Source organism: Chrysochloris asiatica, unplaced genomic scaffold, assembly GCF_000296735.1.
Source record: "Chrysochloris asiatica unplaced genomic scaffold, ChrAsi1.0 scaffold00001, whole genome shotgun sequence".
Classification (NCBI taxonomy): domain Eukaryota; kingdom Metazoa; phylum Chordata; class Mammalia; order Afrosoricida; family Chrysochloridae; genus Chrysochloris; species Chrysochloris asiatica.
In genome coordinates this window covers 53,226,193-53,238,427 of record NW_006408519.1, presented here as the reverse complement: position 1 = coordinate 53,238,427, position 12,235 = coordinate 53,226,193, and the positions used below count along the sequence as shown (strand labels likewise).

The 12,235-nt window shown below is 56.7% G+C and overlaps 2 protein-coding genes across 2 annotated transcripts; one reads left to right on the top strand and one right to left on the bottom strand.

Moving 5' to 3' along the window:
* The first annotated feature begins 386 nt into the window (after positions 1 to 386).
* Positions 387 to 1,893, top strand: FOXH1 (forkhead box H1). Its single transcript, XM_006830886.1, has 3 exons — positions 387 to 560; positions 841 to 945; positions 1,072 to 1,893. Exons 1-3 carry the CDS (start codon positions 387 to 389, stop codon positions 1,891 to 1,893), a joined length of 1,101 nt encoding a protein of 366 aa, XP_006830949.1.
* Positions 1,894 to 2,680: 787 nt separating this feature from the next.
* KIFC2 (kinesin family member C2) lies at positions 2,681 to 8,628 on the bottom strand. The gene is made up of 18 exons (XM_006830885.1): positions 8,530 to 8,628; positions 8,231 to 8,312; positions 7,893 to 8,053; positions 7,532 to 7,670; positions 7,236 to 7,381; positions 7,089 to 7,154; positions 6,884 to 7,012; positions 6,592 to 6,669; positions 6,365 to 6,479; positions 6,182 to 6,291; positions 5,690 to 5,798; positions 5,453 to 5,610; positions 4,026 to 4,130; positions 3,801 to 3,922; positions 3,584 to 3,707; positions 3,381 to 3,510; positions 3,036 to 3,292; positions 2,681 to 2,935 (listed from the first exon to the last, which is right to left on the bottom strand). The coding sequence occupies exons 1-18, from the start codon at positions 8,626 to 8,628 to the stop codon at positions 2,681 to 2,683; spliced, it is 2,385 nt and encodes a 794-aa protein (XP_006830948.1).
* Positions 8,629 to 12,235: the final 3,607 nt, after the last annotated feature.

Below are 12,235 nucleotides of genomic sequence, written 5' to 3'. Positions count from 1 at the left end.
CTGTTAATGGGCACCACCCACCTAGATGTGGGATGAGGGAAACCTCAGGCCCCTTTCGAAGGTTTTTCTTCCAGCTCACGGGTCCCTGCTCAGGCACTGTGGGGCAGCCCGGGATGGGAGCTGACGCCTTGAAGTCCCCACTAGCATTTTCCCTGCCCCTCCCTTCCAGATTAAAGGAAACTTGCTAATTGTGGCAGCCTTGCCCTCTCCCCTCCCCCACCACCGCCTTCCTCTCTCCTTCCCCTCCCCCTTCCATCCGAATGATAAAGGACCCGGCCCGCCCGCCCTGACCCGGCCCCAGGCCCCGGCCTTGCCTCCACACAGATCCCCAGTCCCCTGTGCCCTTCCACAGGGCCAGGCCTCAGTTCAGGCCGTCTGCCCCCCACATGGGGTCCTGCAGAGACCTTCACCTGGGTCCTCCAGGGGCACAGTCCCTGTCTCAGCTCCCCAAGAGGAGGAAGAAAAGATACCTGCGGCATGACAAGCCTCCCTACACCTACTTGGCCATGATCGCCCTGGTGATCCAGGCTGCGCCCTCACGCAGGCTGAAGCTTGCCCAGGTGAGAGGGTACCCCCACTCCCAACGCCCAGTGGGCCGACCTTTCCTCAGACACCCCACGAACTCCCACCCTGGGGTAGGACTCCTCCTTCCTCCCATCGGTTCCCCACCCACTGCCCAGCTCTGGCTCCAACCTCCACCCCCACCTGGCTCCACCCCACTATGCCGAAGGGGTACTTTAGAGGGGGAGAGCGGGGCTCCGGCTGGCCCATTGCCGGGGAGCAGTGGGGCCCTTGCTGGCCCCTCTCTGCCCGGTTCACAGGTGCCCGCCTTGGTTTCAGATCATTCGCCAGGTCCAGGCTGTGTTCCCCTTCTTCAGGGATGATTACGAAGGCTGGAAGGACTCCATCCGGCACAACCTCTCCTCCAATCCATGTTTCCGAAAGGTGGGGTCGGGCGCGGGTCGGAGCCTGAAGTCAGGGACGCGCACGGAAGTCCCAGGCATCCGGGGTGAGGTAGGGCCCACCCCAGCGTGGGACCCACTCCAGCCTACCTACATCCTTTGCCCCTAGGTGCCCAAGGACCCTTCGAAGCCTCAAGCCAAGGGCAACTTCTGGGCAGTCGATGTGAGCCTGATCCCAGCTGAAGCGCTCCGGCTACAGAATACGGCTTTGTGCCGGCGCTGGCAAAGTAGGAGTGTTCGTGGTGCCTTCGCCAAGGACCTGGGCCCCTATGTACTACACGGCCGGCCCTACCAGCCACCCAGTCCCCCACCAGCACCCAGTGAGGGCTTCAGCATCAAGTCCCTACTAGGGGACCCTGGGGAGGGGCCATCCTGGCCCCGGATGCCTCCTAAGAAAAGCCCAGCTCCAGCTGCCGTGGGGTGCACGGGGGAGGAGGGGGTGCCCACACCACCCTTGCCCTCCGAGAGGCCTCTGTGGCCTCTCTGCCCACTTCCTGGACCCATGAGAGGTGAGGGGGAGATGTCCCAGGGGGGGACTAGTGGGCCCTCGCCCCTCTCTGGGGAGCCCGGGACCTGGCCCCTCCACCTAATGCAGGATTCTCCAGACACCAGGGGACTGTCTGGAGGGGGACACAGGACTCCACTTTGGGGACAGCTGCCTACCTCCTACTTGCCCACCTATACTCCCAATGTGGTAATGCCCTTGGCCCCCCTCCCATCAGCCTCTTGTCCTGGCTGCCCATCTGCAAACAGACCAGCCTACTGGGGAGTGGCCCCTGAGGCCCAGGCACCCCCAGGGTTGCTCTGGGATCTCGATGCTCTCTTCCAGGGGGTACCTCCTAACAAGAGCATCTATGATGTGTGGGTCAGCCACCCCCGGGACCTGACTGTCCCTGCCCCAGGCTGGCTGCTATCTTGGTATAGCCTGTGAGGGCCCTAAACAATAGGCACTGTCCCCTTCCTGCCATGGGGAGGTTGTCTGCCGCCACAGCAGCCACCAACAACTTGCTGAGAGTCCATGACATTTATTGGACGGCCCATAGAAGGGTGGCAGCCAGGCTGGGCCCAAACCTGGCCCTGATGGTCAGTCATGCCTTTCCCCACCCCCACCCCCAAGTTGCAAAGCTGGAAGGAATGGGGGCTCTGCCTGGAGTAGCCCTTCCTGTCCCATCTTCTCAACACGGTTCGTCTGTCCATCCATCTATCACCATCTGTCACCTCTCCTCCCAGGCTCTAGGGGAGGGCTGGTAGTCCTCCCTCGGCTATCTGGAAAGGAGGTGGCACCTTTTGGGGGAAGGGGGAGGGAATGAAGACTGGCTCTGCATGATCTGGGGGGGGGGGAACGAGATAACAATAAAGGAATTTACAACATTTTAACGTCAAATCTGGTTGGGGGGGAGGCAGGGATGGTGATTTGGGCAACCACTAGTGGGGTCAGTCTTCCTAGGTTCTGAGACCACCTGCTGTGTATCCCGATAACAGCAAATGGTGATAAGGTGGCATCTGAGGGTCTGTGACCCACTGGGGGTGGGGGAAGGGCGGGGGGCATTAGTTCTCCAGGTTTAACACTCCTGGAGGGGGGGTGGGGAGGCTCTGGAATCTGGGGGGCAGCGGACTCCCAGAAGTTAAGAAGGTTGCATCCAGAAAAGACAGGGTGTGGGGACTTTGCTGCCGCCTCTGCCGGCAGAAGCGCGACCCCAGACCCCTTGGACACGGGATTACGGTGGCAGGCCCTCAGGGGAAACAAGTGTCGAACCAGAGCCGCTATCGCGGCGGGGGCTTGGAGGGCTGCCAGGGGACGGCGTGGGAGTGCAGGGAGTCTCGGTGAGCTGGGTGTCGGTGCTGAGGGAGGAGGGCGTCCCAGAGCGTGGGGGTCTGCGGCGCCGGGCTGGCCCCAGCTCCACTTTGCCCACCCTCTCGGCGAATTTGAGGGAGCAGACGGTCTCCCCCAGGTCCCCCGGCCGCGTGGAGATCTGCGAGGAAGCAGTGCTGGTGGGCGGGCCCTGGACTGGGCAGTGTCTGTCATGCAAAGTTATGTAAATGAGCCCCGCCCCGCCCGCCAAGGCCGCCCACCTGCAGTAACAATACTACGGTGGCGCCCGGCGCGAGCGCGGGCTGCAAGAGGCGAGTGAGCTGCGAGTCACGGAAGGGCACGTGGGGTCGGCGAGCACGCAGCGCGGCCATAACGCTTCCCAGCGCCAGCAGCGAGCGGTTGATGGTCCGGGCCTCCCGCAGCCGCTGAGCACGGTCCTTGTCTCCCGCGGGCGCACTGTCCGCCCCCGCCTTCCATGCCCGCTCCGATCCTGCCAGGTCCACTAGGTGCAGCGTGCCTGTAGGGACGTAGGAAGCCGGACTTGAAGAGAAGCTGGGTCCGGGTGAGGCGTGGGCTCCGACAGGACGCTGATACGGTAGTGATACCTGTCGTGCCCGAACCGAGCCGTGGGGACGCCGCGCGCAAAGTCAGCGTGACCAGGGCATGGGAGCGGGAGCTGTGCTGGTTCATGGCTGTGGCTGCCGTGGCCCTGTTGCTCCTCCCCAGGCTCAGCATCTGGAAGATGGAGTGATAGGGCTGAGCTTGCAGGGTACCTGCCCCCAGGTGGAGGACAGGGAGGGGAACTTACCTGGTGCAATGTCTCCAGATTCGGCACATCCCAGTGGGTAAGGCCAGCCACCTGGATTTCCCTGTGACCTGTTGGGCCCTGCCTCACTGCCAGCCGCTCCGGAGGCCCTGGGGCCAGGAGGTCCCTGGTCAGAAAGGGGGAGGCATTGGTTCCTAACACTAAAATGGCCTGGGGTGCTTGGGCGGAAGAGGATGGGGAAGGAGGCCTCATGGCTGACCTGACAGCCTCATTGTAGATCTCCACCATGCTGAGGGTCACTCGGTGCTGCCCTCCAGGCCCCATCTCCTGGAATAACGACTGCAGCGCTCTAGGAGCAATGCCAGGGTCCTCAGGTGGGCCCTGCAACAGGGTGGCGGTACCACATCCAGACTCACATTCCATCCAGCCCTAGGACCACCTGAGTCCCTGGGCTGCTACCTTCAGGGAGTGGACACTACCCCACCTCCATACTGTAGGTCTTCCCGGTTCCCGTCTGCCCGTAGGTGAAAATGCAGACACTGTACCCTCGGAGGCAGGACAACACTGCCGGCTGGAGCTCTTGGAATACCTGGGCAGAGGGCAGGAGGGGTGGGCTGGCCGCCTCCCAGGAATCCCCTGTGAAGAACTAGAGGGAAGTGGGCTGGAATTCCTCAGAGGGTTTCAACAGTATTGGGAGGACGGACCTCCCAAGACAGGGAAAACGCCACACACAAGAGGGCATTTGCCTGGGGTCTAGGCAAACATAAGACTGCCAGGCAACACATGGATGAACTTGACAGGCAGTGGACTATGCCCCAGAGAGGGGAATGTGCACACTTAGAGGAAGGGCCTGGGGGTAACCAGCCTGGACAACTGTGGCCATCAGAATTCAGAGGAGGCTATCGGGAAGGGGGCTGCTAACTCTGAAGGCTCCTCAGCTCTGCTTGTCGGGCTGGTCAGTGTGCCCCTAGATTCCATGGAAGAAGGCGACATGTGGAGGGGTAGAGTGGCACCACTGATACTTTGGCTTGGACACAGTGGGCAGTGGGTAAGGAGCACTGGATCTCTGGGGGACTGTGCAGGGCTACAGTTTGAAGTAGGACCAAGGTCAGGGGGATGAACCGAAAATAATGGGAAATGATCACTGAGACCCTGGGAGGTGAGGAGGGGGCATCTGCTGTTGGTGACCACTCTTATCCCAGGAGGCCTATGGTGCTGGTGTTGTGAGAACCACAGAGGCCATTGGGTCACTGAGTCCATGGCAGTCCTCACCCTCTCAGAGCCGCCTCCTCCTCCTCATCTACAGAAAGTTCTAGGGGCAAGGTTGGTATCATAGAGATGACATGCTTTTGATAAGAGGCGAGTGTTCAAACCCTTGTCAGCCTGGCTGGCTCTAAGACCTCCACCTTCCAGCTTGAGTCTGATAAAGGAGGGCAGTCGGGGCAGCCTGAGTGCGCTGAGGTTCCAAACTCCATGCATTCCCATCTGGAATTTCAGACTTGGTGGGGTGGCCTGCTTACATGGCTGGGTGGACCCCAGGCCTGGGGGAGGGGTAGCCAATGCCTCCCAGGATGATGAGGCACCAAGACATTGCCCATCTGGTCCCAGCCAGTTCGGTATGAGCAGTGACCACCACAGGGGAGCTTGTGCTCCTTGGTGTGAGATGTTAACCTTCCTGTTTAAACCAAGAGGGCTGTTTCTCCTAGGCCTGCATGGAGCCATGGAAGAAGCAGAAAGGGAGAACCCCAGCTGGGCTGGTGGTCCCACACTCAGGCCAGCTGCTCCCTTCCCTGCCTTGCTGGAGTCCCAGCTCCCCCCACCACCCTGCTCATCAGGGTGGGCAGAGAAGGGGAGATTGGGACCCCACTGAACTCAGAGGAAGGGTCAGGACAGAAGTAAGTAGGAGGTCACCTCCTCCTGGCTGGCGTCTGGAGGGAAGACCCAGTCCAGACGGAAGCGCCGCTGGCGTCCTCGATAGCAGGTGGTGACGGTGCCCCCAGGTCCTGGCTCTGTGCTCACCAGGCCACAGGGGGCCCCTGGCCTCAGTCTGCACAATACTCGGATATTCCCTGGTGGGGAGGTCATAGCATTGGATCGCCTGCTGGCTCCCTTGGGCCTTGCCCGCCTCTGTCTCCCAAGTCTGCCTACCCTTGAGTTCCAGTAGCCTCCCTGGGCACCCCATTGAGGGCCTTTGCTGCTCCTCAGGGAGTTGAGTCCCCGTGCCTTCGCCTGACAGCGCCCCCAAGGCCCAGGATACCTGAGGGAACAAGGATGTGAGAGGAAGTTCAGGGTAGCAGGAGGAGCTAAGGCGCGGGTGCTGAAGGCAAACCGGGATCATGTACACTGATGATAGTGGCCACCCACAACTTCCAGTGGTGTGTGATGGCGTCTGAGGGGTCCACATGCAAGGACAGCACACACACCCACCTCCAAGTTTCATGGCAAGCCTGTAGGGGACTCGATAACCACCCAATTGCACATGAGGAAATTGAGGCTGGCCCAGGGTCACACAGAAGCCTTATACAACGTCCCCACCCCACCCCTGCCCCACAGGGGAGGAAGAAAGAACGGGCTGGTCCCCAAGGCAGGATAGGGAAGAGGCTGCCTCAGAGACAGGTGCCATGAGGGGAGGGGTCTGACCTGGCCCCGGGCCTCACTCAGAGAGCCCTGGCAGCTCTGGGTGAAGGTGCTGACCAGCCCACGGAGGTCTCCACAGCCCTGACGCAGGCTGACCATGCGTGCCCGGAGTCCTGGTGGGCCAAGACTGTTGGAGGGACAGCCCAAACCCAGGCCCCCCAGACCCAGCCCCTCCCAAGCCCTTACCTGCCAGCTGCTCTCGCACCTGCTGCAGCTCGCGCCTACAGTTCTGCTCTGTCTCCTGCTGGAGCTGCCCAAAGGCCCCCTGGAGGCCCTGCAGCTGGACCTCCTGAACCCCCAGCTGCCCCGCCCGACCCCAGCCCTGTCACTGAGGAAGGAGGCACTTACCAGGCCCTGCCCCTTTCCCCCTCATTGTGCCCCAACCCTCCCAGCCTCTAGGGCCCCCAGCCCACCTGAACTCGCAGGGCTTCCGTGGTGTCTTGGGCCTCCTGAAGACGGCTCTGGAGCTCCACCAAGGCCTCAGCTTCCCCCTGCTTCCACAACAAAGAGCCGGTAAGCCCACTTCCCAGATGGGGAGGAGCGAGCTGAGCTGCAGTGAGCCCACACCTTCCACGTGCACACAGGGCTCTGTCCTCCAGGTACCTGCTTTCCTGGGTTCAGCCCCAGGTCCCATCTACAGGCCTGGATCAAAACCGCAGCCTTCAGGGAACTTGGGGAGCAGCAGCCGAGGAGCGAGCAGGGTACCTGAGTGTCTCTGGATGGGGGACCGGGCCCCCAACGCAGTAGGAGGTCCTGCATCAGGCTCAGACTCTGTTTCAGGGCCTCGTTCTCCAGAGTAAGATGCTGAACCCTCTTCTCCGAATCTGTCGCCCCCTGGCGGAGAGGAAAGCTCTCAGAGCCCTACCTGAAAACCATGGCTCCGCCCCTCCGACGCCCCCAGCAGCCTCACCACTCCCAGACGCAGCCGTCCCAGCTCCTCCTCTTGCTGTTCGAGCTGTAGCTTCAGCTCTTCCAACTACGGAGGTGGGAAGGGGACAGAGTGGAGCCATTCCTTGCGATCTCCGCCCCAATCCTTACCAGGTCCCTGGGTTCTCACCTGTCCCAGGATGAGCTGCTCCAACCGATGCCAAGTCCTCTGCTCCTCCTCCAACTGAGGGGACTGGTGTCCTGGGACCTCACCCCTATACACCTCCTCAGGAGCTGGGGTGGGGTGTGAAGGGCTTTCTTCTCCAGACGTAGGTCCTGGGGTGGGGTGGACCCAGTGAGGATTGAGGGCTATCCTGAAGGAAGGGGCTCCCCAGACGTTGACCCCAAACCCTGGACTCCAAACTGCCCAGGTTCTTAAGTTTGCTCCCTCCAGAGGGTTCCTTTGAACTCAATCCCCTTACGCACCATGTGGAGTGGAGGGCTGCACCCGGGAGACTGGCTGGATCCCCTGGAGCAGAGCCTGCCGCCCCCTGGGGCTCCGAATCCATGCCAGGAGCGCCAATAGCTGACTGGTCACTGTCAACAGTGGGGTGGCCTCAACGGGCTGTAGAAGAGAAGACCAGGGCAGGGACACTCTGGGGGAATGGGCCAGGGGCTCATAGGAAAGAGGACACTTGCTAAAAGAGCTGCCAACTTTCTAGAGGATGGGGTCAAGGCAGGCGCCGGTGGGTGTGTTAAACAGGAGGTTCTTGGGAGCTAAGTGCCAGTGGAGCCAAGAAAGGTCAAGATCTAGGAGCAAAGGGAAGAGACCCTCAGCCCTGCTCACCTTGCCCACATCGGGAGGGTTTCCGCAGCCCTCTTCCGCCCCCAGGTGGACCGAGAGGAACTCAGCAAGTCGCGTCAGAGCCTCTTCCAGGGAGACCTCGGGCGGACGGCCCTCGGCTGCCCCTGCCAGCCCATCCTCGGACTCGGAGCAACCCGCAGGGCCTGGGAGTAAGCGGGTGGGGGGGGGGGGAAGGAGGCGCTCCGGGTCACGTGCAGGAGGTCACCTGCCGTGTCCCTTCCTCCCATCGAGGTCACAACAGCGCCCCTCCCTCTATCGGACTCGCAAGTCCCCCCACCCCACTCTCGACACAACGCTCACGATCCGTGGACAGCACCTACCGGCCAGGTCGGTCAGCTCGGTCCACAGGTGGGGCGTGGGCTGGCTGGGGCGGCGACGGCCTTTGGTATGGCAGCGGGCACTCTAGGGGGGAGCAGAGGAGCCCCTGAGAAGGGGTAGCAGCTTGCGGGGCTCCCTCCAGGGACTGGCCAGAGAGATTGGGCTTCCAACACCTGAACAGAGACGGGGTTCTCATCATGGCCCCCACTCCCCAGAGGCAGAACCCGAGGACATAGGCTGCGCGGGCCTGCCAGGACCCCATCTGGTTTCCGAGCGGGGCGCAGCGCCCGCCCCCACTCACCTGGGTGGAATCCTCCGGGTCTGCGGCCGCCGGGGCTCCGCCATCTCTACGGAAAAGGCTGTAGAAGATGTAGATGAGCAATGAGTAGAAGGCATACATGGGAGCGCGGGGCGGCAGAGGGCCCCCGCTTCGCGCCGCCCCGCGTCCCCGCGCCCGGATTCGCACCCGCCCGCCGCAGCGCCGGTGCGCATGCTCGGCCGGCCGCCCCCACAGGCACTCCTGCGCGGCAGAGGGGCGCGGAGTAAGCGCCCCGAAATAGTGTCCAAGGGTCGCATCGCGCCCCGAGGTCCCATCCTCCTTATAGCCAGCCCCCCATCCCTACATTGCTATCTGAGAGCTCCCGGGCCCTCCTTTCGGAACCCCCCTCCTCCGCACCCGCCACAGAGAGTCCCATTGCTTTGCTGACAGGTGCGCTATCGGCTCTCGTGGTCCTCAACTTCCAACACCGCCTAACCCTTCCCCGAGTCCCTCCCTCCTCTCAAATACGCCCCATAACTGCCCCCTCCTCCCAGACCCACCCAAGACCCCTCCCCTTCTCCCAGGCTCCTCCTCTTCTCCCAGCCCCTCCACAGGCTCCTCCCAGTGTCTTCCCTAGGCCCCTCCTCTTCTCCTAGCCCCTTCCCCAGTCTCTCCTTTCCTCTCAGCCCCCTCCCCAGACCCCTCCGTTACTCACGGTCCGACCAAGACCCTCATCTCATCCCAGCCCTTTCTTCAAGCCCCCACTCCTAATCGAGTACCCTTCCAAACCACTCACTCTCTTCTTGTGCCGTCGCGTCTTTGTCGTTGTTAGGGGCCTCTCTAGTGGGTTTCTATTCATAGCAACCTTCCGTACAAGAGAAGGGAAACGCCGGATCCTGCACCATTTTCACATTGTTGCTATGTTTGAGTTTATTGTTGCAGACAATATGGCAGTTTATCTCTTTGATGGTTTTCCTGTTTCTTACTTACCCTCTATTATACCAACCATCATGATGTCCTTCTCCAGGGACTGGTCCTTCCTGATAGTATGTCCAAAGTGCATGAGATGAAGTCTTGCCATCCTAGCTTCTAAGGAGCATTCTGGCTGTACTTCTTCCAAGACAGATTTATCCATTCTTCTGGCGGTCCACAGTACATTCAATCTTCTTTGCCAACACCATAATTCAAAGGCATCAATTCTTCCATAGTCCATATTCATTGCCCAGTTTTCACAAGCCCATGAAGCGAATGAAAATACCATGGCTTGGATCTCAGAGTAACATATTTGCTTTTGAGCACTCTAAAGAAGTCTTTTGCTACAGGTTTGCACTGTACAATTTTTTGTTGTTGTTGTAAATTGAGTGAAGGTTTGCAGAACAGAAAATCAACAATTCATATACTTTGTTTCATTACAATGATTGCAATCCCCTGCATATACCATCCGTTAACAGTATTTACCTCCACTCTTCATTCTTCCCCACGTCTTCTGTACTTTCATTTTGTTGTTGCCACCTGCTTTTATCTTTATTAGTATGAGTTTTACAGAAACTCCGACTGCCTTTGTTGTTGTTAAGTGCAGTTGAGTCAGCTCTGACTCATAGCGACCCTGTAAAGGGTTTCTGAGGAGCGACTGGTGAGTTTGAACTGGTTGTCTTATGTATCTAGAAATTAATTTTAATAACATGTAATAGGCCAGCAGGTGGTACTCTCAGAATTGAAATATCATCAGGAATCTTCTGTTGTAACAATAGTTACTTGACCAAGGTTTTAATGGAATTAAAGCAACATAACAAGAGATTCCAAAGTGAAAAGAACAGTATTAATGTTGTTGTTCAGTGCCCTGGAGTCGGTTCCAACCCACAGTGACCCTGTATAGAGTTTCTAAGGGGCAGCTCGTGAGCTTGAACCACTGACCTTGCAGTTCAAATGACTTTGCAGTCTGACGCATTAGCCCACAGCGCCACCCCAGGAGTCCTAACAGTACTAAGATAGAGACTAAAATTTGGTTCTTCATCTTGTAAAGAATTTGACATTATTGCTGGTATAGGTGCTGAGTAACACAGTCTGAATCTCTGTTTCGGAAGTTAAGCTTTTTCTTCTTCGTCTTCAACTTTTTATTGTGAATTGAGTGAAGGTTTACAGAGCAGATCATCAGTTTTACATTCAGTAAATCATACACTTTGCTTTATTACAATGGCTGCAATACCCTCTGTGTACCAACAGTTAACAGTATTACCTCTATTCACGTTAACTATTGCATTTCTCCCTACCTCCCGCTACCTTCATCTTTCCTCTGCTAACCTCCCTTTTGTTGCATTATTGCCTGCACTGTTACCCAAGGTAACATGTATTTATCCTCTAGCTGTGAATAATTTTCCCTCCTCCACCCTGTAACCATCATAGATTGTTTATTTTATCAAGAAAACCTTCTCCTAACTTTTTACAACATTGGCCTCACACAGTATTTGTCCTTTTGTGATTGACTAATTTCGCTCAGTATAATGTTCTCCAGGTTCAATCATGTTGTGAGGTGTTTCACAAATTCATCATTATTACTCAATGTTTTGTTTGTTTAACCGTTCTTCTGTTGATGGGCATTTAGGCTGTCTCCATCTTTCTGATATGTGTTTTGTAGACAGCATATTGTAGGATCCTATTTTCTTATCTGTTCAGCTCTTTATGTCTCTTGACTGGTACATTTAATCCATTTACAGTCAATGTAATTATCCATAGGTATGCATTGATGGCTGTCATTTTTCTGTGTTTCTGTGTTTGTATGGTGTTGCTGGTTTCTTTGTTTTTCTATGTTGATTTCATTTTGTTTGTTTGTTTGTTTGTTTTCATTTTCATTTCTTTCTTTCCGCCCCCCTGCTTAAAATGGTCTGTTTTATCTTGAAATCTACTTGAGTTACTTGCAAGTTGGAAGGTCTTTATCTACACTATTCCCTCTTTCTGCTTTGTAGTTGACTTCATTATACATTGATATCTTGGTTTCCTGTCTTCAGTCTTATAGGTTTGTTTTGGAGTGCTGGTGTGGCACTGTGGGTTAATGTGATGGATTGCAAGGTCGGTTTGAACGGCAAGGGCAGTGGTTCAAGCTTACCAGCTGCTCTTTGGAAACCCTATACAGGGTCACTATGAGTTGGAAGTGACTCTATAGCACTTAACAATAACAAGAGATTTGTTTTACTTTAAATACTTCTATATCTGGATTTTGGAGTCATGTTATGGAGCGCTGGACTGTAAAGTGGGTTTGAATCGCAAGGTTGGTGGTTCAAGCTCACAGCTCCTCCTTGCAAACCCTATACAGCGTCGCTATGGGTCAGAACCGACTCAACAGCACTTAACAACAACAACATATCTGGAATGAATTCTGGGTGGTGTTGTCATGTGTGGTCATCTCAGGTTGTTGTCTATTGTTGTTGGTTCTCAATCCAAAAAAAACACCCTTAGCTTTTTTGTAAAGTTGGTCTGGTCATTTTCAGAGTCCTTTAATTTCTGTTTATCAGGAAATGTCCTAGTATTACCTTTGTATTTGGACTCCTGGTGTGGTGCTGCAAACCACAAGTTCAGCAGTTCAAATCCACCAGCTGCTCCTCAGAAACCCTACACAGTGTCACTATAAATTGGAAGCAAATCAATGGCACTTAACAATGACAACATTTGAGCAGCTTTGATTCTTGATTGGCAATATTTTTCTTTCAGAGTTTTGTATATGTCATCCCATTGCCTTCTTTTTTTTTTTTTT